Source organism: Pogona vitticeps, chromosome 4 (genome assembly GCF_051106095.1).
Source record: "Pogona vitticeps strain Pit_001003342236 chromosome 4, PviZW2.1, whole genome shotgun sequence".
Lineage (NCBI taxonomy): Eukaryota > Metazoa > Chordata > Lepidosauria > Squamata > Agamidae > Pogona > Pogona vitticeps.
Genome location: NC_135786.1, coordinates 14107453 through 14135099, shown reverse-complemented (window position 1 = coordinate 14135099; position 27647 = coordinate 14107453). Strand labels below are relative to the sequence as shown.

Sequence of the window (27647 nt, the reverse complement as noted above, 5' to 3'; positions counted from 1 at the left end):
GACAAACGCTAGCTCTATGGGTTGGAAACGGAGATGAGCACTGCCCCCTAGAGTTGAACACAACTGGACAAGTTGTCAAGGGGAACCTTTACCTTTAAAGGTATTGTAAATTAAAGGCTGGGATTCCTTTGTTGAGTCAGTCCCTCTTATGTGAAGTCTTCCTTACTGCCTCCGAATGTTCCTAGCATTATTGTATTTTCCAGGGCATAATCGGTTCCCTTTAGTTGTTTGAATCTCTTGTGAGAATTCTGGCTTGATTTGTCTTACACCAACTTATTCTTTTTGGCAGCTTGCAGCATCCATAAATCTTTCATCCAACACCATCCTTCAAATGAGATAGTGCTATTGTAATAGTAATAGTACTAGTAGTGCAAGTAATCATCATTCTCTTTGTTAATACCTAAAACACAATGTTCTTTTTATTTGTGATTATTCATATTTTTCTCCCTGTGAGTTTGCTCTCTTTTTATGAACCAGAAAATGACTTGCATGTTAAAAGGAGAGAAAATAGAAAACCGAGGGCACAAGATAAGGGCTAAAGCAGGGAGCAAAGAATGGATATCATCTGAAATACAGGAGGGACTACTGTTTCCCTTTATGACTTCTCAGTGTTGACTTGATAAATCCTGGGATTTTATAAGTATTGTTTTCATCTCATTATTATCTCCTTTAATGTTCACATAAAAGCTGCTGCAAAACACAATTGTGGATGTCATTGTGAAGCCTTTATCTGTAGTAGCATCTTCCTCTGAAGTATCTGAGTGGACCAAGTGACAAATTTGCCATTTGTGACATGGTTTAGAAACCACACAAAGCTCTAAGAATAAAATTAAGCCAGTTGATTTTTAAATAAGCATTTGCTTCTTGAACTTTACTGACCGAAGACAAAAAATACAGATTTTGCTACTGAAAGATATGAAAGGAAGAGTAAGAGGACCACATTTTTACTTAGAAAAGATCTAAGTGCTTACTTTCTCTCAAATAGAAGGTGAATGCATGGTCAATTACAATGGAATTTGATCCACCTATAAAATGAGTTAATTCAAAGCCCCCCCTTTTCTTTTCTTTTCTTTTTTGCATGATGTATAAGGTTGAATTGAATGGGTCCAGCCTTTTTCCTGCCAAACCATTTTTACTCTCTGCCAATACCCTTTCCCCAAAAAATAAGACATAACCTGAAAATAAGTCCTAATATGATTTTTCAGGGTGCTCATAATGTAAGCTCTACCCCAATAATAAACCCTAGTTAAGTGAAACCCCACCCTCCACGTTGCCTCCGACGGATTTTTGGCATCACCTGGCAGGACAAAGTTCCAAACAGAGCAGTCCTAGAACGAGCTGGAATTTTCAGCATGAACACATTACTGAAACAGCGACATCTACGTTGGCTCGGGCACGTCGTGAGAATGGCTGATGGTCGGATTCCAAAGGATCTCCTCTATGGAGAATTAGTGCAGGGAAAGCGCCCCAGAGGGAGACCACAACTGCGATACAAGGACATCTGCAAGCGAGATCTGAAGGCCTTAGGAATAGACCTCAACAGATGGGAAAACCTGACATCTGAGCGTTCAGCCTGGAGGCAGGCGGTGCATCACGGCCTCTCCCAGTTTGAAGAGACCCTTGCCCAGCAGGCCGAGGCAAAGAGGAAGTCACAAAAGCAGCAAAACCAGGGAGCCGGACAGGGGACAGACTGGATTTGTCTTCAGTGTGGAAGGGACTGTCACTCTCGAATTGGCCTTCTCAGCCACACGAGGCGCTGTTCCAAGCCCTCCATACAGAGCACGCTACCATAGTCTTTCGAGACTGAAGGATGCCTAACAACCCTCCACCCTTGTGCAGCAACCAGAAGACGAGGACATGACTGTATTTGAATACATGTACATGAAAAAAAAGCATCCCCTGAAAATAAGCCCTACTGTGTTTTTTTGGAGCAAAAATTAATACAAAACACTGACTTATTTTTGGGGAAACACGGTATAAAGGGCTGAAACTTTTTTCATGCCTGGAAGTTACGATCAGGTGTTGTTGTAAAGATGGGGGCATGTCTGTAGCCACCAGTGTTCACCTCTCTTCTCCCAAGCCACTTGGGATCCCCAGAAAGAAAGCGTGGCTGAGAGCCAGGGAAATTCTGCCCGGCTTGTTTGCAAACAGTGGTACATTTTTGTGCAGGCACATATCCATTCTGTGCGTCTCCCTGAACCATTTCAAGAAACACTTGCAACTCTTGTCCTTCCCTAAACCCACAACATCCTGGCATCCAGACAACAGTTCAGTGGAGGTTTCTTACTTTCCAAGCCATAATCACTTGGGCAAACTGCTTAATGTTAGATTTTGTGAATCTGTGTAAATTCAGATTATTCTAATTATGTCTAAAATGTTAACATTTTACAGGTATGCTTCAGGGAAAGTAGTTTTTTTAGAGGTGAATGCTAAGATGGGGTGTAACAATATCCAGTGAACACCTCCCCACCATGCTCTCTTCTCTCCGTGGTAGTCCTGATTTTTTAATTTCTATTTTATTGCATTTGGCTTTAGTGCTGGATCATCTCTGCATGTATACATTTTTAAAGGGGCAGGAAAAAGAAAACAAGCAAGTTGAAATGAAAGAGGATGCCATTTAATTTATGCATTTGAAAACCAAGTTGCTTTAACAACAAACCATAAAAGGAAAGGTGGAACTAGAGGGAGGAAGGAAAGAAGGGGGGGGGGTTGCGGGCTGGAATGCCAGTTGCAATGTGTCCAGTGCGAAAATTGAAAAAAAAAAAAAAAGCAAACGTTCCACAGCCCCTGTGAAAACCCTGAGGATGATTTAAATGCAATACAGGCTTTGAAGTAATGCCAAGTCCTTCTGATTCAGCGTTCCAGTGTAGACATACGCCCATAGAATATGTCTTAGGATTTTAGAACCCTGAGCAGCTAAATTCAAGTATGAGTTGATTAGGTGTAATGCTATGGGTTGTTTCACTGGAACACAGGATTTTTATTTTACTGAGGCAAAATGTGTTGAGGCTTAATCTTCAGGGTGATTGAACCATTACAGCTCCATCCCCAAATAAAAACATACAGTTTTTGTTTGTGGGGAAATGTGCAGAAATCCAGGGTGAACGAGTGGTGGTAGGGGAGAAAAATCAGATTTGACAGACCTAGCATCCATATGGCTATTTGAAAAATGAGATGACATTTTTAGTGTTGAATATTGCATCTAGCCAGAGCTAACTTGTATACAGTATTCTAATTGCACATAACTGATAAGTTTTCTTTATTCCACCTTGCTATTTTCAAATTTTATGTTCCTTTAATAATATGTTCTGCTGCCCTTCTAATGATCAGAAATAGGTTTTTAAGGGTATAAATTCATGGCAACTAAAAATTATTTTATATAGCAACTAAAAGCTCGTAGGTTCCATATAAGGATCTAGTAAATGACATAATCTGTAGAAATAAGGTTTTCCATTGTTTCTTGGTGTATGTCTTGCACTGTTATGTTTTGCAGACAACCTGTTTGTAGCCTTACTGTGGCATTCTGTCCCTATGTAAAAACTGATTTTTAGCCCGAGGGGCTAAAGCTGGATCAAGGTCCTGGTAATCAGACGTGGGGAAAGTTAGGAGACTTTAAATCTATGCTTCCTGCCTGTAGTTTGCTCTGAAGGAATTTCTGAATAGGACAGGTCACATTTCAGTGAGAGGGACACTTACTGATCCAGGCAATAGACCACATAATAGAATTCATATTGATAAAATGTGATGCAAAAATTTCTCCTAAAGCAGAGGTCCCCAACCCCCGGTCTGCGGCCCAGTGCTGGTCCGTGGCCTAAGCTGGGCCAGGCCACGGAGACAGACATCCATCCCCCACATAGCTGATTTGTGCATGTGTGTGCGCTCCAGCGCGCCTATGTGAGCACTGCACTGCCATTTGCACATGCACATGTGTGCTCATTCATGCATGCATATGCGCGTGGGGGGTGCCCCACCTTCCCCAGCCTCTCCACAGAGTGAAAAAGGTTGGGGACCCCTGTCCTAAAGGATCCAAGGCAGCTTACAATATTAAAAGAAACGAAGTTAAAAGCTAAATTATAAATTATTACAATATTTAAAAAAGTATTGAGCAGATATATTAAAAGATCACAAATAGAGCAATATTAAAAGCTCAAGTAAAAAAAAAAAGCCCTTAAAAAAAACCCTTTGTAAACCAGTCATTTAAAGGAAAGTCTGCCTGAAGAGAAACGCCTTTCCCTGCTTGTGGAAGGACGGCAAAGATGGGGTCAGCATTGCAACCTGTGGGGGAGAGACTTCCAGAGTCTCGCTGCAGAAACAGAGAAGGCCCTCTCCTGTGTCCCCACCAAAACACACCTGTGATAGTGGTGGGACCACAAGAAAGGCCTCCCCTGATGATCATAACATCCAGGCAGGCTCATAAAGGTAGACAGAGGCCTTGAGATAGCTAGAACCTAAGCTGTTTAGAGCTTTATAGGTTATAAGCAGCATTTTGACTTGTGCTTGGAAATGGATTGGCAGACACTGGAGCTTATGTGATTCCTATGATCAGCCCCTGTTAGCAATCTGGACCCACTGAACTTTCTGAAGGCAGCCCCACATAGAGTATATTACAGTAGTCCAGCTGAGATGTAACTAAGGCATGTTCATCGTGGCCAGATCAGACCTCTCAAGGAATGGGTTACAGCTGCCAGATAGAAAGGAGAGAGAGATTTGGGTGTCGTCATCATACTGGTGGCACTGAACTGCAAAACTCCAGACAACCCCTTTCAGTGGTTTCATGTAGATGTTAAATAGGATAGGAGATAAAACAGTACCACGAGGGATGCCACAGGCCAAAGTGTTGAACAGGAGTCCCCCAACATCCCCTTCTGAGTTCTGCCCTCCAGGAAGAATCGGAAGCACTGTAAAACAAAGCCTCTAAGTCCCATCCCAGAATGACAGCTCAGAAGGATGTTGTAGTCGATGTCATCAAAAGTCACCAAGAGATCCAGCATAACTAACAGGGATACACTTGCCCTGTCCAGTTCTGGGTATAGGTCATCCATTAAAGCAATTAAAGCAGTCTTCGTTCTATAACCAGGCCTGAAGCCAGATTGAAATGGATCTAAATAACCTGTCTCATCCAAGAACCCCAGGTGCTGAGAAGCCACAACTAGCTCTAGCCCAGTAATTATCCGTGGGATCCAAGGACGTTTTTTTTTTTCAACTATGGTCTTATTGCTGCCCTCATGAATTCCACAAATAGACTCCATAAACATTCGTAACTGTTAAATTTATGGCCAAAATCCTACTGAGATTTTATGCTAGCATAATTCAAATAGCACAACTTTTGGAAGCATGTTGTCACAAGTTAAGAAATCACTGTCTCCTTCACATGCTGAGTTGCAGAAGTCAGTACAAAACATATGTCACAGTGGCTAAAATCCTGTTTGTGCTGCTAGACCATCAGCCTTAGACAATGGATGAAATCCTGTTGCATAGTAAGTTGCACTGGCATAGACCCATGGAATCAATGGGGATGTGGTGAGTCAGTTTAACTGGACTGAATTCTAAAACAGGCAAACTAGAGTAAGCCTATTTGAATCAATTGAACTTACAGAGGAATTAACTCACCACATCCTCATTGATTCAGCGGGCCTACTCTAGTTTGACTTACTACACTAAGCAACTGGATTTCAGCTGGTGATTTCTCAACTTGCCACAATTCGCCTTCAGAAGTTATGACATTTGCATTATTTTCGCAGGCATTAATGACAGGATTTTGGCCTGTCAGGTCTTGATTGGGACAACTGACCCCCCTAGGAGTCCTATCGGATTTACAGCCCTCCCAGGCAAAGGGAACAGATTATATGATTTGTCACAGCTGACATTATCCCAGTAAAGGGTTAATACCAGAATGAAACCAAATAATCAATCACGAGCTGTTTGTAAACTCATGTGGGTATGTAATTATAAGTGTCTTCACTGTTGCAGTAATTCCAGGCCACTCCGGAACTTGTAAATTCTATGCAAGTTCTAGTTACATCATTTCTACGTTCCATGCTTAAAAGTAGCAAAGTCAAAAATCTCTCCAAGATAGCCAAAAAGTTATGAAGAAAAACTGTAGGTATATATGGTTAATTCCAAAAGTCATGCAGACATGCAAAAATAATAGGTTTAAAATATTTTAAAATCCATGAAAACTGAACTTAAGCTTTGTTGAACAAACACTTGGGTCAGAAAAGACATCAGTTGCATGCTTACAGCTGTGCAGAATCCAAACAAGAACTTAGACATGTTTGAATCAAAAATACAAAAGCATTAAAACACAGGAATGCATAGGCTATTAAGAAGAAAATCAGAAAAAGCAAAAAGCCTTATAGTTTTCAGTGACAGGCATGGAAAAGTGATTAAACTTTTAAAAGTAAAAAATATACAAAATTAAAAAGCATTACTTGGCTCTAAACATGTTAATACACAGACAAATATTTTCTCTAGAAGAGAAAAGCTCACCACAGCCTTTATATTATTCCCATGTCTATCTTGGCTGCTCTCGGGCCATATGCATCTTCCCATTTGTTTGCAAAAAGCAGTTGGCCTTGTTTCTTGGAAGACGTCTCTTTGAGATGTCCTCACTCCCTTTGAGATGTTCCGTAAACATAATAGGGGTCTCTATTTAAATACTGTTGATGTTTTGGGTCAAAACATCATGACATAGAGCTTTAGCTCTCTCAGAAACATGAATCTTCAAAGGATTGGGTTGCCTTGGGTAAGCAATATCAGCCTGTCCAGACAGCTGTGTTTCAGCTCAGCTAGGATATGAGTCAGGTAGTAGCCAAGGTGACTCCTAGTTTGGGAAAATGCCTCCATCTGGAGTACTTCCTTAATACCATATTTGGGCAGTGCATCCTGAATTACTGTTACATGCCTTTACTTTTAAAATGTTTCATACATAAATATTAGAGAATATCATATGAGTTCATACTCCTCATTGTTATCACACTACATTTAGGAATTACAGTATTAGTTATTTGTTATGAGGCTGAAAGCATATAAAACAAACTTGTTTTTCTTCTTGCTTATCAGGAAGCAAACTACTTAAAATAACATTTATCTTTTTTTCTCCTTTTACACCATTCTATAAAAGCTTCTTCTGTTTTACAATATATGGCTATTCTCATTTGTTCTACACAGATTTCCACATCTATTTCTTTGTTGAGTTTCATTCTATAGACAAAATATCTGTGAAGATTCTCTATAGGCAAATGTAACGCAAACAGTAAAATAAACTTCACTTCTTTTTTTCTGTTATTGTCCACAGAACATAAGCATCATTGTTTACTTTTTCATGAAACTCAATGAACTTGATTCTGCCACCTTATCTTATTAGTTCTTTGTGTACGAGAACAAATAGCCATGTTTTGTTTTTATTTCCAGCTATAGCTTTTCAATAAGGCATTCACTTTTAAGGCACCTCTCTGAGGCACAATTTAAAAGGACTTTTAAAGTTTTAGGGCAACACTTTTGCATCCCATTCAAATTATATATATATTTTCCCACCACATATTCCTATTTTAAAAATCCATATTTGCCAGGCCAGGTTTTTTTAATTGTAGGATTTGTATACAAACCATGTCTGCACAGTTGTAAGCCAAACATTTGACTGAAGTTACTGTATATTAGGAATCCCCTACCAGCTCTCCTCAGACTGAAGAAGCTACTTGGATGAGTAGCAAAATGTTTCAACCTCATAAGAATTAATTCCAGTTACCTTGACTCAACTTCCAGATAACCTCACCTGGATGACTGAGAATCTTCACAGATATATTTTTGTAATGTTCTCTATCATACTAAGCAGAAATAAGACACAGGAAAAGAATGATTCTGTTTGGACCCTAAAGGAGATGGAAAATTAAAAAAAAACAGAGATAATACATTTGTTTTACACTATAGATCTAAAGGGAATTACGGACACAGATGCACTCTGCTGAAAACCAAACAGCCAAGCAAGCCGCGCTGGACAAGTGCCAGGGTCCTGGAAGCTCCCAGTTCCCGTTCACCTAATAGCCATGAACACTGCCTGAAATGCCTTTGTTCTCCAGCAGCTTTTCAAGGTAAGATTGGAATTCTGTTTCATATTGAGAAAAAAAAATGATCTAGCAGAATGGCACCTAGATCATATGGACTCCATGAGCTTTTTGTAGAGCTCAATTGCTGAACAACCGTATCTGTATAGTGCATGTAGCTGACAGAATTACCTAGTTTGGGCCATGTTCACACAAACTGTTACTTCCATTGACAAATATTTTTGATGTTCTTTTATCTCCTGAAAATCACTCCTTTATTTTATTTTATTTTTCTAATACAGTAATTCTGTGAAAGACTAATCCACTCAAGGTGTTGTTTTTTTTCCTTAAATGTAAGAAAATGAACACAAATCTTTGGGCTGTAATTCAGCACACGTTCATTTGGGAGTTAAATCAGAATAAATTTGGTAGGGCTTAATTTTGAGTAGACGTGCTTTGTATTATGCTGTCCATCTTACACCTGTTAGTGAAATCTTATACATGAATTGTTTTCACTGGGGCTTATTTTGTATTACATGTATTTAGGCGTGGGAGCTATGTATGAAGAACAGTTGGTAATCAGAATGGATCACAGTATACAAAGGCACCAAATTTTAAAGGCTTTGCATATGTTAGGAAAAAATATTTTTGTGTTGCTGTCGCTGTGTTTCGGAATTCTTGTTCTGCATCCCTGCGAAGTATCATATTCCTGCAGGAGGGGGGATGTAAGCAGAATTGTTTTGGCAGGCCTTTAGATAGCAGTAAACTGCTGTTCTACTATTTATGTGGTAAGCAGTTATTATATAATAATAACTATAATATGAAATTATCCAGAGGACTTTAATTTTTTTCCATTTTTACCATTTATGTGAAATGTTTTATTTTAATTTTATTAAATTTTGATGTACAACATTCTGAGTCTCTTACAACAGAAGAGCAGCGTGTACATGAAAATAGAGTAAGAATGAGGGAAGGCCCAAAATATATTGTGCTGAGAAAGGCATTGTCACTTTGGACAAAAAGTTGGATCGGGATTTGAGAGGTGTAGATCTTTATCCCCACTGATGACAGTAGGTGACATGTAGCTTGGATGAATAGGTGGTTTAGCTAATCATTTTATCTACCTCAAGGTGAGTTTGGCAGGGGAGCCAGGCATGTTGCCTTTACTTTGTTGGAGGAAAGGAGAGATGTAAATGCAACCTATAAATGAAAGTATGACCAGCAGGTCCCTCACACCTAAAAAATTGTATATTGTTGTCTTCTGGTGCTAAAGGCTACCCCTGTACCCTCACTGAGTAGCTTCATCACCTTCATCTCTAAATTGATAGTAGCAATTAATAAATCTAGTTGGTTTATAAGAAAGATTTTTAGGGTACAGTGAATACAAGTTAAGCTTAGGAAACTACATTCTTAATCCCAATCAACAAGAGCATTTCTAAATCCCACTTGATGCAGTTGAAAGGTGTTGAGTATATTGATTTTTAGCCCGCTTCTTTAAATAAAAAAATACGTAGAATTGCTAAAATCATTCTGTCTGACTGAGGAGGAAAACAAAAAATTTAAACTGCATAGATGTCTGGTGCTAAAATATATGAAGACTGTTTCATGAGTGCCTTCATAGAATATTAAATTTGAATGTAATGGGTATTTTGATTCTTAAAACTCCTTTAAGCCATATATATGGTGCATGTGTTCAGATGCATTGTATATACCATCTGTCTCTGAGCTGAAGTGGAGACTTGGATTACTTTCCGTTTCGGCACAGCCTTTCCCTTTTTCTAGATCTTCTTAATCATCTCATTTTGTCTCCTTGGCATTAGTTTCCTTGGAGACTTAAATTAGCGACTGGTACAGTGTGAGCTCGTTTTTCTAGTTTGGATATCTACCACACCAAGCTTTCATATTGCTGTAGGGTAGAAGCCAGCATAAATGTGTGTACCACACTCTATAATTCCATCTCTTTGTTGTTCAGATAGCTTTATACAGTAATTCAGGCAATTATATATATATATATATATATATATATATATATATATATATATATATATATATATATATATATATATATATATATATAGAGAGAGAGAGAGAGAGAGAGAGAGAGAGAGAGAGAGAGAGAGAGAGAGAGAGAGAGAGAGAGAGAGAGAGAGAGAGAGAGAGATCTTTTTATATCATAAGGATAGGAAAATATACTGCAAGTTAGAGAAATAAGTAGCAGGTAGACGTTATCCTTTGTTGGTTCATTTTGGTCAGTAGTTCCATAATGTTAAGAAAAAAAAGATGCTAATAGAGGCAACAATACATTATTTGGCTACTTTTTATCTGTGCCTTACTCCTTTAGAATGTTCCATTATTTTTCTTCCATTTCTAATCCAGTTGCAATGGGGTCAATATCCAGACATTGCAGCAGTTGGTCTTTTTTCTTCAGAACACCGGACATGTGTAGTTTTTCTTACGGGGGATTTTCCCACGTCCTGTTTTTAAAATTTCTTCTAACTAATCTTTCATAATTAAAATTTGATAAAAAATAAAACAAAACATTTGTTTTTGATGTCCTTTTCATATCAGACATACTTAAAGCAAGGTTCTCCTAGCACTGATTTGATGCTGTGAGTATGGAGTACCTATGGCTGTAGGAAGATTTAGACAGGTATCAACATTTGCTTCTGATATTTTCATAAAGGCAATCAGGTTGGTATCCTGTCAGCATCTGGATATTGTATTAATGTATATCGGCTTTATATTGTTACTGCTCCACTCTGTTATCAGCTTATTTCTTCAGAAAAGTTATGTTAAGGAAGACATAGAGAAAATGACTCCTTTCAGTTTGTTTTGGATTCAGAATGTTTTCTTTGGTCGATTTATAGCCATTTCTCAAGGAAGCCACAGTATTGGTATTTATAGTCATAATATGAAATTGGCTGTAACGTGCAGATAGGAATGTTGGAACTGGACACACAAACTCATTTAGATCTTTGTTGAGGCCTGAAGTTCAGGGGGTATTCTTGGGAAGTCATGCCTGTTAGCCTAGACAGCTTCACAGGGTTGGTAAAATAGATTGTTATAGTCAAACATATTGGCCAAAATCCTACTGTTTCAAGTAGTAAAGCACACTAGAGTAGGTCAGTCGAATTAGTGGAGATTTAATGAGATAACTCTTCCATTTGTTCCATTGATTCAAGTGGGCTTACTGCAACTATAACTTAATATGCTAAAGTAAGTTACATATAGAATTGCCCCATTTGAATCACTGGAATTTACAGAGGAATTGATTCCAAATCCTCATTGAGTCAGTGGGCCATTTACTATTCTAAGCAACAGAATTTTGGCAATTGAGTCCTTGGTCATCAGTTTCTATGAATCAAACCTAAACAGAAACCGTGGCACTTGCCCAACTCTCACAATAGATGGAAAAAGAAAATCAGTAAAGTCGCACAATCAAACTAAGCAAGTTATGTTGGTGTTTTCTTCCCAAACAGGAAATGATGAAAATGGTGAAAATCCACAGGAGGCTTCTTATGTCGTTAATGAAAAGGCATCTTCCCCTGTGAAAGAGGATAAGATGAAAGAAGTAAGGAGTGACTGTGAAAGAGCATTTGATAACTCCAATAACTTTAGCTCAAACTAATAATCTGAATGGACGAGTAGCTGATTTATTAGTCACTTATCAAGGAACAGTATTAAAAACCCAAATCTAAAAAACCCAAGAGGTTGTTCATATTTTTGAGCTAGTGAATGTCAAAGACCTTCTGTAATATAACGTATTTGCCGGCCTACAAGATGACTTTCTGACCCTGAAAAACATGCCTCCAGGTGGGGGTTCGTCTTGTATGCCAGGTGCATGTCCAGCAAACCCTCCCTCTCCCAGCGAAGTCACTTAGCTGGTAGTAAGACCGAGTAGAGCCCTGCTCCTAGCCTGGGAACAGCCTGACTCTAGCGCCGAACAGCTGACAATCGGAACAGCAGAGAGGCGGCAGCCATTTTGAGATGCGACCACATGGCTGCTGCCTCTCAAAATGGCTGCCGCCTCTCCAAAATGGCTGCCGCCTCTCTGCTGTTCCTTCTTCCAGCAAACCCTGGCTCTCTCCGAAAAGGAACCAAAAGGAGCAAAAGGAACTCTCCCCATGATGCAGCCAAAGCAGAATCACGCATGCGGAAGAGGGGGTAGTCTTATACAACAAGTATATAACAAACTCTACATTCTGAGTGGGAATGTTGGGGGGGGTGGTCTTATACACCCAGTCGCCTTATACACCGGCAAATACAGTAGACTAATAAGTACCTTGCAAATTAGGATTATGTTAGGAAGAGCTTGGAAGGATAAGATTCAAAGTCAAGGGAGAAGATCCAGAGCACAGTTGAATAGCAGACAGATTCTTAAGCAGTTTGTGAACTTCACAGGATTGGTATGAGGCTGAGGAACAGAGTGGCGAGATTCAATGGTAAAGAGGTAGAGAAACACCTAATTAATATGTAAAATTACATACCAGTCTGTATAGAACATTTTATAAGCTCCTGAATTGAAAAAAAGCAAAGAAACACATTAGCAAAGTCACACATGAGCTGTCCAGCAGCTTAGTTTGATATGCATACTGCCTATTATACTGCAGGCAGTAATGATAGCATTCCCCTGTATACTGGACTTTAAGAACATAAGAAAGATCTATATACATTAAAAGTACCATTTAATTTTTACAATTGTTAAAATTGTTTTGGATATTAAAGTGTTATAGTGGCGAATTAATAATTTATTTCCTTTTCCATGTCTGGTAGGATGTTCCTAGATCTGCAAGTGAGCATGGAAGTGGCAACCTCTTTCTTCAAAGAATTTCTGCGGTTCCAAATATACCAATACCAAAGTATTCCTGCCCATTGGCCAGTAATGCGCCAGCACAAAAAGCAGGCCACCAAGAGATTTGTTCCTTAGAAACATGGCAGAAAGAGCAACAGCCAAATATGAATTCTGACCACCTTTGGCCTTCTGTTGGGACTTGTAATTATGAACATATCAATACAAACAAGAGCCATCCATATTACACTATGAATTTGCAGCCTACAGATCCTATTTCTCTGGGTTCAAAATCAGACTGCAATAAGGTGGAATCAAAGCATCAACACTTTACTATCCTAGAGCCATCTGTCCCCATCATGGGAGCAAGAGAGCAGCCCACAGATGGGGATGTATATCTGTCTTCAAAAAATGAACACACTCCCTCTGAACAAAGTCTGTGTTCTGTTTCACTCAGATCAAGGATGCTGACTGAGACATCAGTTTCAAATAAAGCTTTACCTAAGTCAAGACATGTTCAGGAGACACAGAGCTCTCTTAGTTGTACAGACAAAAATAAGTACTCCAGGAAGCCATACAGTAGCCACGAAAAGCTTCTTAAACCTGAAAATCCTACTTTCAAAACCTCCTCTACTTGTGTCGCTAGCCTTGGACCACAATGCAGATCTTCCCAAAGCATGGAAATGACAAACAAACAAACATATGTGGAGTATGACAACACAAGCAGCAGTGATGATGAAGACAGACTGGTTATAGAAATATAACAAATAGACTACACTGAAGTTTCACCATGGAACAGAATGAGCTGAATTAGCATTTAGGCTTAATCAGTCATCGGTCTGCTTTTTGGTCACAAATTAGAGCAGAAAAGCCATTCATGCCCTCAAGTACTGCATAGCGTTGCCAAGGATGTTCATTTATTTACATGTTAATGGTTTCCTTGCAGAATACATCATGCGGAAGGCTGGACTGGATGAAACCCAAGCCGGAATTAAGACTGCCGGAAGAAATATCAACAACCTCAAATATGCAGATGATACCACTCTGATGGCAGAAAGTGAGGAGGAATTAAAGAACCTTGTAATGAGAGTGAAAGAGGAGAGTGCAAAAAACGGTCTGAAACTCAACATCAAAAAAACTAAGATCATGGCCACTGGTCCCATCACCACCTGGGAAATAGAAGGGGAAGATATGGAGGCAGTGACAGATTTTATTTTCCTGGGCTCCATGATCACTGCAGATGGAGACAGCAGACACGAAATTAAAAGACGCCTGCTTCTTGGGAGGAATCTTGACAGCATGTTAAAAAGCAGAGACATCACCTTGCCAACAAAAGTCAGAATAGTCAAAGCTATGGTTTTTCCTGTTGTGATGTATGGAAGTGAGAGCTGGACCATAAAGAAAGCTGACCGCCGAAGAATTGATGCCTTTGAATTGTGGTGCTGGAGGAGGCTCTTGAGAATCCCCTGGACTGCAAGGAGAACAAACCTATCAGTTCTAAAGGAAATCAACCCTGAGTGCTCACTGGACGGACAGATCCTGAAGCTGAGGCTCCAGTACTTTGGCCATCTCATGAGAAGAAAAGAGTCCTTGGAAAAAACCTTGATGTTAGGAAGGTGTGACGGCAAGAGGAGAAGGGGACGACCGAGGATGAGATGGCTGGACAGTGTCTGCGAAGCAACCAACATGAATTTGACACAACTCCGGGAGGCAATGGAAGATTGGAGGGCCTGGCGTGCTCTGGTCCATGGGGTCACGAAGAGTCGGACACGACTAAACGACTAAACACAATGGTTTCCTTGAAGCAAGATATCACTTGGTCATGTTGAAATGCCCCCCAAAAATGGGATTACTGTAGTTTCTTGCTTCGCCAAGTTTCTTTGCAAGTTTTGTCCCATCAGTCTCTCTTACTCGTGCCCCTGAAGACACATCTGATGAACAGGAACTGTTATAATTTGAAGATTGACATTGAAGAAACAACTCTGCCTTGACCTCAAAGAGGCAATTATTCTCAGCTGTTTAGTACTGCTTGTCTTCTGAAACTTTTTTTCTTACTATCAAAGTTTTGCATGAGGTTACGATCTTAAGACATCATACACCGTTTTTGTACTGCACATATTCCGTGCTCCCTGGTAAGAAACAACAGAAGCATGGCCTGCTTTGTGTTTTGTGCCTTTTCTACTGTGGTATTTCCTCACTCTTCTGATAGCAGTGTCACTATCCATATTTTGAGGATTCTGTCATTTATGATAAAATAAGGAAGATGTTTGATTTTGTTTCTTGCCACAAATGAAAGTGATTGGTTTGCAAACCAAAGTGTGAATATATGGAAAACAAAATACTTTCTTGGTTTTCTATCAAGTGTTTTTTAAAGGGGTTGCACTAATGTAACAGTAAAATACCTTGAAGAGGAGCAAAATGTTCAGACATTTTGCTCATGTAAGATTTATTTTGCATTTCTTTGAAAATTTGCTACAATGCTAATTTGGAAGTGTTGCTCGTCTTTATTATATTGAAGTTTTATATTTCACCTTTTGTGTAAGGTTTTGGAATACTTTTTCATGCTGTATTTCAAGCAAATGAAACATTTGTGTGATACTTGTAATTAACCTTTTCTTTGACTGGGACAGATTGTAAAACTGATATTGTAAGCACTTTTAATCAGGATGGTGTCCAGATGTGAAAAGATAATTAAAAAAACAAACCCATATACTGAACCCAGAAACAAAGCAGCAGCTCATTGTCTTGCTGAGCATTTAACAATAATATGTAGTGATGAAGAGCCTTCTAATTCTCTCTCTGAAGCATCAAATGCTGACATACACAGTCTGCAGCTGGGATACCTATCTATTTGTGCAGCTTCTCTGTGCAGTTTAGAATACTGGATCGGTAGAACTAGCATACCTATGCCCATTCTGTCCACATTATAAACATTTAAATAGGGCTATCAGACTTTGTGTCTATTTATTAACTGGCCTTTGGCCAGATGGATGGTATAAAAATGTTATATAATGTTAGAGACAGCCTAGAATGCACCATGGCACACAGAAACAGTGAGCTTAATTGAACAAATGGAAAATGGATAGGTGATCGGCTGCAACATACCTCCTGTTCATTTGTCACCTCCTGTTCATTTCTAAGAGACTTTCTAGATGTTTTAATCAGTTTTACATAAAGCTCACAGCCTCCCTTTTTATCTCTATGAAACTCTCTACTTGTTACAATGCTGCAGTAATTGTGACAGTTGCTCATGGTACCATAAGCTAGACAATTATTTTGTTTTTTGGTGTGCATGTTTTCCTTTCAAAATGGAACAGCTAATTCAAATCTGCTGTTTTATCCTAGGATAGCAAGGCACTGTTATGGTTGGAGTAAAATCCATTTCTTGTCCGGCTTTTGTTACTTGATGGTAGTGATAGATAAGAAACAGAATTATGGCTAGCCAGCAGGGGTGTGGAGGGGGAAAACTTGGTTTGTTTTCATTTTTGGGGGGTGGGGTGGCTTTCATTTTTGGGTCCCTGCTCTTTTAGTAAACCCGAAAAGACCCAAATCCTCCATGTACATTGGCTTTCCTCATTCATGTCTAGGATGATGGACCAAGTTAAACGGTACCAAACCCTCAAAACTAACCCCCGCCCCAAGCCAGGCAAGACAAGTAATCTACAATGGTGCCCTGCTTTACGACGACCCCACAGCACGACGAAATCGCTTGACGATTACTTTTTTGTGATCGCTATAGCGATTGCAAAACAATGGTTCCTATGGGGTTTTTTCGCTTTACGTCGATTAGGTCCCTGCTTTGGGACCTATTTTTTCGCTAGACGACAATCTTTCCAGCTGATCGTCGGGTTTCTAAAATGGCCTCCCGCTGTTTTCCGACCCTTGCTTCGGAAGGCAGCGATTAAAAACAGCTGATCCGCACTCTCAAAATGGCTGCCCTATGGAGGATCTTCACAGGATGATCAGGTATTTTCCCCATTGGAACGCATTAACCAGTTTTCAATGCATTCCAATGGGGATTTTTTTTGCGTCACGACGATTTCGCTGTACAGCAATTTTGATGGACTAGATTATCATCGTCATGTGGGGCACCACTGTACATTCCAAAGTAGGCAACACAACAGTTCCTGAGAAACCAGAATCAACATCAGACTTGTAAAAAATCAAGTTCTGTTCTTTGGAAATCTTGCTCCTCTCCTCCGATTTCCAAGATTTCACAGATGTAACGTAGTTTACTCTTCCACCCTAATCCTGTTTTGTGTTAGAAGCAGATCCTTTTGTCTGTACCCATGCGTGTGGCTCATAGTCATACTGCTAGGCACTTGGGGCCAGCCTGTGGCCAAAGAAGCATGCTGATGCTGCCTGCTTGGTTGTCTAGACAACAGAGGCTGGCAAAGTTAGAGACAAAAAACTGGGGGCAGGGAGACCATGGACTCCAATCTGCAGCTCAGTTGCTATGGCAGTGGAGTTTCACTGTGCAGATGGCTCCCAGTAGTAATGTAAGGAAAAGAACCTTGCAGAGCTTTCTGACAGGCATTTAAAGCCAAAATACCACCCTTTAGTTCTGGTAGGGCACGTATGGAAAAGGCACGAGGACCTGCTGAAACCACTCCTTTCTGAAAGTGAATTGTGAGGGAAAAGCAGCTCCACAGCACTGCTGCCACACATTTGGGCACTATGTTGTTGTTTAGTCGTTAAGTCATTTCCACTCTTCGTGACCCCATGGACCAGAGCATGCCAGGCCCTCTTGTCTTCCACTGCCTCCCGGAGATGGGTCAAATTCATGTTGGTCGCTTCGATGACACTGTCCAACCATTTCATCCTCTGTCGCCCCCTTCTCCTCCTGCCTTCACACTTTCCTAACATCGGGGTCTTTTCCAAGGAGTCTTCAATTCTGTATATCCATGTTATAATAATGTATAAAGCTGAGGTTATGAGGGAATGCATACTTCAGATACTAGAATTAGCCTTTTCTCTCATTTGTTTATTAAAACAAGAAAACATACAGCTGATAAAAGGTTTATTTAAACATAAGTATAAACAGAAATCCTTATGCCACTAGCACACAGGCTCCACCAACTTCTTTTATTTTTTCTTCTGCCTTTCTGCTGAAGAATTTTGCTTTCACAATTACAGGCTGTTTGGGCAGTTTCCCCTTGCCCAGGACTTTATAATATCCCTGAAAAGATACAAATAATTCAAGCAAATTAGTCAATCAGTTCAGACGTTTGTGCAACTAACATTATTCTGGAGGATCTCTTCCCCCTCTCCCTCCTCAATTACAGAAAGTTACATGTAAAGTGCTTGTCAGTAACAATTTCTGCCATATGAGAACTGGTGTTTAATCCTCTTCCTAAGCCTATAGGATATAAACTGCAAAAATAATGTGTAGAATGGCACACATAAAGTCATGAGCTTGATACTTCATCATGTTTTAAAAATCATAGAAGCATTTGTCAAATATTGACAATGCATTTTTAAAAACTGCTCTGTACAAGGCTGCAGTAAAACACACAGAAGAACTGGAGTTTACTGTAGTTCTATATACAATATACGAGACAACCATCTTGCAGTCTTTGTCCTGTCTCTTTGTACGTTATACGTAAGGTAAAGATAAAAGGTTCCCCTTGACATTTAGTCCAGTCGTGTCCGACTCTAGGGTGCGGTGCCATCCCCGTCTCCAAGCCGTAGCCAGCGTTTTGTCTGTAGACAGTTTCCATGGTCACATGGCCAGCGTGACTAGATTAACTCGCAGCACCACCACGTTCCCTATGTATATATGTTATATACAAAAGTTATCTGCGGTTTCAGGCATCCATAGTAAATCATGGAACTGATCCCCCATCGATATGGGGTCCTACTGTACTGACAGTTATCTGAACACATACAGTTTGTACCACCAAGGCAAAAAACTCAGGTTTCTATCGGTATACGCCAGTAATTCTACACTACATAGTCTCTACAAACGAAGTCTGACCAAATTTGCAAAAAGGACACAGTCCAAATAGTCAACATACTATATCCCTGAGCAAGTGTTGTGATTGTGTGTATACTGAATGCAATCTCTATACTAGGGTTAAAAAGCTGAAAGCATGCATGGTTATGTAACTTCTACAAAGGCTCCCAGAACTGACATTTAAGAAAATGGTTTATAACCTATTGTTTCTATCAATTCTCATTGTTACCAATAAGGTGATACTACCCTGTTATGTATCCGAAGAACTGTGCTCTGGCACTCTGCACTGCATTTTTAAAGTGCTTGATGTTGCACCACAAAGAGGTACAACAGAAATGTACATAGTATTCTGAAGTTAATATGGCCATCATCCCAATCTATTAACAGCAGTGGTTTTTCTTCAGTAATATCAAGAGTTCTCAAGGTCATGTTCCAGATGTTCTGTGTTACAAACTTAATGTCACTAATATTGATGGACTGCAGAAGACTTGAGATCACAGCCATCTGTAACTGGAATTTCTCTTCGAGAAACAAAGCACATCATAACAATCAAGTGTGTTATGATACTGCGCTAATCTCGTTTAAAACAGTATTTCACATTTCATTCAGCCCATATCTGTACCTTAAATATATAGCCAGTCTACACCAGTCATGGCGAACCTATAGCATGCATGTCACAGGTGGCACACGGAGCCCTTTCTGCCAGCACACGAGCCATATAGGGGGCTGACGGGAAGACCTATGGGCTGGGTGTCTAAGGAGGATGGGGGGGAAGGGAAAGGGGATGTACTGAGGGGACAGGTGGGGGGCAGGAAGGGGGTAGCCCCTAGGGGGGAGAGGGGGAAGGTGGGTGACTTCTGGGTCCGCCACCGCCGCTTCTGGGGCACACGCCCATTCCCCCCCCCCCCCCCAGTTTCAGTGCACGAGCCCAAAAAGGTTCATCACCACTGGTCTACACTTTTATCTAGACTCCAGTGCTGCAGTGTATCAATGTAACATACAGTGAAACACTTTAAAGTCTCAGCTAGAAAAACCCACAGCATTTCTTTGGGGCCTGAAAACTTAAACCTCAGATAACATGGGAACAAGAAACAATTCTCACAGCAAAGTATAAGAGCTGCTTGATATTAAAACCTTTACAATTCTTGAAAAATGCCTACTTGACAGCTCACAGAGAATAAGTAATTTTGTGCTTATACAACTTCTGACCCAAGAAGACTCTACAGATATCTCCAAGCTTTTAAAAAGGGGTTGGGAACCATGTGTGTTCAAAGTGGTTTTTGCGGCTTTCTGAGTCCCTAATCCAAAAATGCCTATTTTGCTACCCTAAATCTTTCCACCGCAACCCCAATCAATTCTAATTTCATGTAAAAGTCGATTTAACTTCTCAAACATTGTTCACCCCATCTTAAAATATCAGGAGGTATATACAGTGGTGCCTCGCACAGCAAGGTTAATCCGTCCTGGATTAACCCTCGCTGTGTGAAACATCGCTGAGCGGGGTAGAAAAGCCCATTGGAACGCATTAAACAGTGTTTAATGTGTTCCAATCGGCTGCTGTACTCACCGTTCAGCGATGTTTCTCCGATGGCCGGCAGCCATTTTCGCGCCCTCCCCTCGCTGAACGAGGGTGCGAAAATGGCTGCGATCAGCTGTCCGGCGGGTCCAAAATGGCCACCGGAACAGGCGAAATGGCCGGCCGCAGCGTTTTCGCGCCCTTGGTAAGTGAGGGGAGGGCGCGAAAACGCTGTGCGCAGCCATTTCAGCTGTTCCGGCAGCGTTTTTGCGCCCTCCCCTTGCTTACCAAGGGCGTGAAAACGCTGTGCCCGGCCCTTTCGGCTGTTCCGGCGGCCATTTTGAAGCCGCGGAACAGCTGATCGGCGGGTCACAAAGTGAAGGTCGGTAAGCGAACTGCTTACCGACCTTCGCTCTGCGATTTTCGCCCATTGGGGGCATCGCTCTGCGATTGCATTGGCGATCGCAAAAGCGTCACCGTAGAGCGAATTCATCGCTCTACGGGGCACTCGTTGTGCGAGGCACCACTGTAGATGTGTTTACAAATATTTAGATATAGCCACTGAATGACTGAAAGGGACAGGTCAAAAAGACAAATCTTAATGATACTTACAGATCGTACAACATCAATAACTGGCACTAACCCAGCTGGGTGCTTGGCGTACTTGAGCCTGGTCTGCTCACTAACAAGTGTCCAGAGCTTGTCAAGATTGACTATGGGGCAGAAATGCTGGTTCTTCTTTAAGTGGTAATGTCTCATACCGACCTTTCCAAAATAACCAGGATGGCTGGAATGACAACACACTATATGAAGAGGAATCACTGAATGATTCATTAAAAATAAAACAAACAAACAAAAAAGAACAAGCAACCATGCCTTCGCTAGAGGAACATTTTCTGTTGAAACATGTTAATTTGGATCTGTTCTAGTCAGATTCTAGAACCCAAACTGCCTTTATCCCACTCAATTGATGAACAATGGCAAGTAAAACAAGGGATCCTTTGATTTGATTTGTATCCTGCCCATCTGGTCTTGCGATCACTCTAGGCGGTTATGTTGTAGCATTTATTTATTATTAATTTTTAAAAAACATTTATACCCCATCTTTCTCCTCAAGGATCCAAGCAGGCTTGCAATATTAAAAATGTTTTTAAAAACTACAATTACAATGTTGAAACAAATATTAATTACACAATTACAATATTAAACAAATATTAAGTTAAAAAGTAGTGGATAAAAACTGTTTAACACCATTCTAAAATGCATTTTAAAATCCACATTTTAACATCTCCCTCTTAGGCAGCTAGTTACTGAGAAAAAGCCTGCCTGAAGTCTGCCTGCTTGTAGAAGGAGAGCAAACGGGAGGCCAGCATAGCCTCCCATAGGAGGGAGTTCTACAGTTTGGAAGCAGGGATCGATAAGGCTCCTCTCTCAGGTCCCCACTAACACACTTGTGAGGGTGATGGGACCAAGAGAAAAGCTTCCCCTGTGGTTTTAAACTCAGGCAGACTTATAAGTGGAAATGTGGTCTTTTAGACAGCTTAGGCTCAAGTTGCTTAGTTTTTTTATAGGTCAAAACCAGTATTTTGAATTGTGTCCCAAAATGGACTGACAGCCAGTAGAGCTGTTGTGATGGGAGTTATAGGATGCCTGTGAACAGCTCCAGTTAAAAATCTGGTTGTGGCATTTTCAACCTGCTAAAGTTTCTGATTTAGACTTAGTCAAGTAAACGCACTATGCATCACATAGATATGAATTTCCAGTGACTTCAATGCTGTAAAACCTTTTTGTGTATTAAATATATGTAACATCAAGCTATCTACTAGTGGCTGCTGAGTCACAGGATTATTTTGTTAGTTTTAACAACAGTTTTTCTCTATAGTTCAATAAAAATGTCATCACTGAACAAAGTCTTAATAATCTACTTCTGAGGGATGAGAAGGCAGAAGAAATGATCAGATGGGGAGAAAAGAAAAACTGCTTACTATTTGTCAAAATTGATTCTGTGGTGGTGCATGCCCCCAGCATTACCACGTCCTCCAGGATGTTTTCTATGCTTGCCTAAGAGAAAAACAAATATTATAAAATGATGCAGCAATTACTCTGAATTAGCAGTGTCACCCTAAATGGGGCAGGGAGGGTGCGCAGGAGGACACAGGATGGATTATTGAAAAAGACCTAAAAGGACAGACTTCAGAAGCTTCTGTAAATTCAGTGGCCCAGGCTAAACTCATTTTAGCAAAGCAATGAACCTACATTGAAGAATTTAAAATGGTAATGGTGGAAAACTAAAACTAGTAATTGCAAGCACATTTGTCTGCTTTATCTCTTAAGTTTAAGTCATCTGATAACCAAGCAGAAGGTGCTATGACGACATGAAGCAGCAATAGACCAAGTAATCTAAAAGCAGGTAGGCTGCCTTCTACACATACCAATACGGCCATGCCCATGGCTGACATGTCCCCGCAGCTTCCTGGTCTTCCTCAATCTTGAAGGCTTAATGGGGAAAAAAAGTCAATCATACACACAATCACAGAAGACCAGGCACAGCAAGATTCAAAGTTAAAAACTCTTTGGAAAGTATTCATGAGGTCCTGCCACCTTATTTTGCTGTTTATGGGCCCAGCCTCACTTTAGTGAGCATGCTGGTATTTTGTCTGTTGTATTCTGAACTACAGGTACAGTGGGGTCTTGACTTAAGAACGGCTTGAGTTAAGAACATTTTGACTTAAGAACCGCTCTCATAGGAAAATATTGACTTGACTTAAGTACTTAGATTTGAGTTAAGAACTGAAAAAAAACCACGTGGGAGGCAGGGAAAGTGCAAAAAGTGAACTTTCAGTTAACTGTTGGCCAGTGAAAAGGGTGCCTGTCTGCTTCCTCACTCCTCCCAGAGTTTAGAGAGTGGATTGGGAGACAGTCTTCGGACTGCCTGGTACTGTACTGCCTGGACTGTATTTTCCCTGCCTTCCCTGAACCTTTCTTGACCTAAGAAAAAAAGAAACAAAATATCCCCCTCTAGTGGTCGAAGGCGGAATAGCAACTTCCCATTAGTTTCTATGGACGGAAAAGAGCAGATACGGATTAAATGGTTTTCAATGCATTCCTATGGGAAATGCAGATTTGACCTGAGAACTTTTTGACTTGAGAACCGCCTTCCAATACGGATTAAGTTCTCAAGTCAAGACCCCACTGTATATGATTAATTTCAAATGTACTAGCTCTTTTTAGTTCCCCTCTAATAGTGTAATTATTCTCTATCCATTTAATCCTCAGAAAAAATTGTATGTGTGGTAGATTCAATTGGTAGATTGTGACAAGGCTCAAGGATACACAGTGAAGTTCATTACTATAAAGCACTGGTTCCCAACTTTGGGTCCCCCGATGTTCTTGGACTAAAACTCCCAGAAGCCTTCATCACTATGTGCTGGCCAGGATTTCTGGGAGTTGTAGTCCAAGAACACCTGGGGATTCAACGTTGGGAACCAATGCTCTAAAAATATGACCCCATGTCTGACATTAGCAGTTACACAAAGGAATCACATTACATATATATGAATATGCTCTTAGCCATACGGAGCAAGAGGAACCATGTTCACCACTTTGAAGTCCTTGGAAGAAAAAGAAAAAACAAATGAAATACATTATAAAAATGTAACAAAAGCCCATACATTGCCATTTTATATGTTATCTGTACATTGAAGTTGTCTTAAGTGCAGGTTTGAAAATGTAATGTGTAAGTATGGCAGATATATCACTACAAGATCATTGAGGGAAATGTCCTTTGGATACAGCTATTAAACAGCTTGATTGGATAGGTCATGCTTTAGGGATCTGGCTATGGAGCAAAAAAGGTTGGGAGTTTGATTCTTCAGTGTGCATCCTGGGAAGAGCAAGCATGTGTTGCCTTGGGCAAGCTTCACAGTCCCAGGATGCTCCCAGAAGAAAACAATGGCAAACCACTTCTGTGTACAGTGGTGCCTTGCATAGCGATCGCTCCGTATAGTGATGAAATCGCTTTGCGATGGACTTTTTGCTATCGCAAAAGCGATCGCTTTGCGATGGTCCCTATGGGGAAAATTCGCTTTGCGGTGATTGCAGGGAAGTGATCATCGCAAAGCCCCCATTTTCGGCCAGCTGATCAGCGGTTCCAAAATGGCTGCCTGCTGTTTTGCCTCGCTTTAGAGACACCGAAAATGGCCACCGCAATGGAGGATTTTCGCATAAGGTTAGTTTTTAAACCCATAGGAGCACATTAAACACGTTTTAATGCGTTTCTATGGGCTTTTAAAAATTGCTTAGTGATGAAATCGCTTAGCAGCTATTTTTGCTGCATCGATTAACATCGCTAAGCGAGGCACCACTGTATTCTGGAACACCCTGAAAAAGGGTTACCATAAATCAGAATTGACTTGGCAGAACATGATAATGATGCTTATTTATTAATAAAAATTTAGGTTATGTATAAATGGTCAATGGAGTTTTCACTAGCTCAGCAATTCAATTTTAAATGTTTCTCAGTCTCAGGTACACACTGCCAAGACAATGGCATAAACAGAAAAAAGAAGCATGTTTGAAACTACAAAAGCAGTCATTAAACATATTTCTTAAGCTACTGAATAAGCAGGCTGTGATCCACATACACTACATAAAACTTGTTAGGTCTTAAGCCTCTCCTTTTTCCTTTAAGAACAGCATCTCTCCCCGCCCCCATTTTCACAGGCACTGAGAAGAACTAGGAAAGGGCAACCAAATCACAGGAATGGACCACCTAAGGGAAAACTACGTGGTGGTTTTGGAAAGGAAAGGGGATGAAGAAAACAACAAAGGCTGACCAAATTATGAATGGTGGGGAGAGAAAGCTTCCCCATCCTATATTCCAGCAAAAAGTATCCACTGTGAAGTGGACAGAGTGATGGAACTAGGACTCAGGAGAGCTGGGTTCGAATATTGGCTCTTGCCACGGAAGCTCATGGGATGAAACTAGCAAAACTATTCCTCAAGGACCTCACTTGGGGTCGCGGGGAGTCAGTTCCGACTCGACAAAATTTAATTTAATTTTATTTATTCTATTTATACCCCGCCTATCTGGTCATTGCGACCACTCCAGGGCAACAATTCCAGCAGAAGCACCGGGGATCAGGCAAAGCCAAGGAGGAAGGGTTGAGGAAGCCACGACGGGCCCCGGTGACCCGTGAGGAGGGCGGGATCCTCGAGCCTCCCGCACGGCTGGCCCAGGGCTCCAACCTGCGCGCCACGCTGGACTTCGCCACGCGGCCTGTGTGGCCTGAACAGTTTTCTTCTCTCCCGCTGGGAAAAAAATCTCTCCTTCCCGCCCACTGGGGGGGGTCTCAATCCTCGCACTCACACACACACACACCCGTCCAAAAGCGGGGAGAAGAGGTTTCGCGCCCCTGCGGCGAGCCCCCCCCTCCAATTCCCTTCCTCCCCGGAAAGGACAGACCGGGGGATGCCTGGTCTCGCCTCACAGGAAGACCCATTCGGGCCTTCCGTCCCGTGAGGTGAGGAGGCCACGCGACGAACCGTCGCCGTCTCTCCCTCCCACCCCGCAATCTCTCTCCACACAGAAGCGGCGCTCCTCTACCTACCATCTTGAGGGCTCCGAGAGGAAAAGGAAGCCGCTACTCACGCGAGATTTCAGTCATAGCCAAGCGCCCAACGCGAGATCTTGTGAGGCGCACGCGCGGAGGAAACGGACCAAGGGGCGGAAGGGGGGGGAAGAGAGAAAACAATACCGACAAGAGATATTCTCGCGATACTTTGGACGCTGGACTCCCATCCCGTATGGCTGGGACAGCCTTTTGAGCACGTGACCCCGGCCCGCCGCGTGCTTTTTTGCCTATGCCCCGCCCCCTTCGCGGGTTCCAACCATAAAGACGAAGGAAGAACCGCTGGAGAGGCCAAGTTGGCTTCCAAGGCAAGGCTCGCCATGGGTTGTGGGACTACAGATCCCATCCGCGCGAGCTGGGATGTTAAAAGCCTGTGTGATGAGGCATTGGTTGGATGCTTTCTACCTCACTGCTCTTAAAGACGTCCTCCTCTGCGGATCATGCCCTGGAGAGAAACAATGCAATCCTAAGTATGTCTGCTCAGAAGTAAATTTTATTTAATTCATTGGGGTTTAGGAGTAGGTAAGTGCGCAGAGGATTGTAGCTGAAGAGGCAAGCCATTCCTGCGTGGTTACTCGGGAGTTGTCTCAGTGATTAGATGTTTTATAGTATAAAGGTAAGTGTGCATAAGTTTGCAAGACAAAATCAGTACCCTGGTAGAAAGTCCCAGTTAAGTGCTTCCATGGTATATCAGACTCAAAGGGTCTGATATAAAGGTCCTTTTGTTTCCAGCTGGCTCTTAATTTGTGGCCTGCTGTTTTAGAGATTTAAAAATTAACCCAAGGTTAGAGCTGCTATTGTTTTGATGTATAACACCACCCACACACAATTTTCTTGCTTCTAAGTTGCTCACACACACCTAGCTTAGAGGAAATTCCCTTCAAGAATTGTGGCTTGCTTTTCCAGGGAAAGGGGCTTGTATGCTGTTGCACAGTACATTTTGGCCAGAATCTTGTTGGTTTATGTTGAAAATGAACTTGCTCACCACAGTGGGCAAAAGATGTAACCAGAGATATCTGAGAATACTCATAGGTGCAATTAATTTGAAGAGGCTATTCCACAGGTTGGTAATTCAGTCCATAGGCAACATAACTGTAGGCCAGTCCAATCCGTGTGCCATTTGTCTAGTGTACCCTAAAAGCAGAACCTGAATAACAAATACGATTGTGCATTCTGAGTTATGTTTCACTCTTTGTCTGTGGTGCAGCAAGCTGTGCTCTGGCTGTACAGTAAATCACACAACTAGCTGCATATTGGACAACCACCAAAACACAAAAACGACTAGTGAAATTGTTCCCCATATATAAAAATGCAACAGGATTCTTTCCTGTCTAATTACAAGAGAATAGCCACTTGAGCCACTGGGCTTTACCATTTCATACATGCCCTGAGAAATGAATCTCAGTATGTATTTTCCCCAACATATGCTATTTCTTTTTTTAAAAAATAAATTGTCATATTTATGCACAAGCAGCACTTTTGTTTGCTTTCAAGAATAAGACAAGTGCAAGCAAAACTGTAGCAGCAATAATAATTATATTTAAAACATCTGGAGTACCTTGATCATTTGTTTTCCTTATTATTTAGAATGGTGATTCATGTAGGAATCTTGTTTTTATTACACTTATATTCTGACTTTGGACCAAAGAACGCAAGCCAGAATTCATGTTTTTTCCCCCCCTCACTCAGTTTTATCTTTAGAATAAGTCTCAAA

At 41.1% G+C, this 27647-nt stretch overlaps 3 protein-coding genes across 6 annotated transcripts in view; 2 read left to right on the top strand and 1 right to left on the bottom strand.

Moving 5' to 3' along the window:
• ZNF831 (zinc finger protein 831) overlaps nucleotides 1–15560 on the top strand; it is a 66737-nt gene extending 51177 nt beyond the window's left edge. The window contains exons 4-6 of the mRNA XM_072996794.2: nucleotides 7930–8090; nucleotides 11522–11613; nucleotides 12816–15560. Coding sequence (XP_072852895.2) covers nucleotides 7930–8090; nucleotides 11522–11613; nucleotides 12816–13595 — 1033 coding nt within the window. The 3' untranslated portion in view covers nucleotides 13596–15560. The remainder of the gene's footprint in view (nucleotides 1–7929; nucleotides 8091–11521; nucleotides 11614–12815) is intronic.
• Nucleotides 15561–17794: 2234 nt separating this feature from the next.
• On the bottom strand, nucleotides 17795–26131 carry LOC110084734 (large ribosomal subunit protein uL15). Of its 2 annotated transcripts, none has more exons than XM_020804353.3 (5): nucleotides 25913–26131; nucleotides 22736–22799; nucleotides 22289–22364; nucleotides 20916–21090; nucleotides 17795–18010 (listed from the first exon to the last, which is right to left on the bottom strand). In XM_020804353.3, exons 1-5 carry the CDS (start codon nucleotides 25913–25915, stop codon nucleotides 17882–17884), a joined length of 447 nt encoding a protein of 148 aa, XP_020660012.1. In that variant the 5' UTR covers nucleotides 25916–26131; the 3' UTR covers nucleotides 17795–17881. The 2 variants fall into 2 exon arrangements, with proteins under 2 accessions (XP_020660012.1, XP_020660011.3); XM_020804352.3 differs by lacking the exon at nucleotides 25913–26131 and adding an exon at nucleotides 23880–24425.
• Nucleotides 26132–26187: 56 nt separating this feature from the next.
• EDN3 (endothelin 3) overlaps nucleotides 26188–27647 on the top strand; it is a 121690-nt gene continuing 120230 nt past the window's right edge. For all 3 annotated transcript variants that reach the window (XM_078392145.1, XM_072996805.2, XM_078392146.1), the window contains exon 1: nucleotides 26188–26403. In XM_078392145.1, coding sequence (XP_078248271.1) covers nucleotides 26328–26403 — 76 coding nt within the window. In that variant the 5' untranslated portion in view covers nucleotides 26188–26327. The remainder of the gene's footprint in view (nucleotides 26404–27647) is intronic.

Excerpts from the sequence above, each read along its gene's own strand:
- LOC110084734 (XM_020804352.3), bottom strand. The coding sequence starts at position 23,972 with ATGGGCTTTTGTTACATTTTTATAATGTATTTCATTTGTTTTTTCTTT. Across the intron at positions 22,800-23,879 it reads AACATGGTTCCTCTTGCTCC|CCTTCAAGATTGAGGAAGAC; the intron begins GTATGGCTAAGA and ends TTCCCCATTAAG. Across the intron at positions 21,091-22,288 it reads AGAATCAATTTTGACAAATA|CCATCCTGGTTATTTTGGAA; the intron begins GTAAGCAGTTTT and ends TTGTCATTCCAG.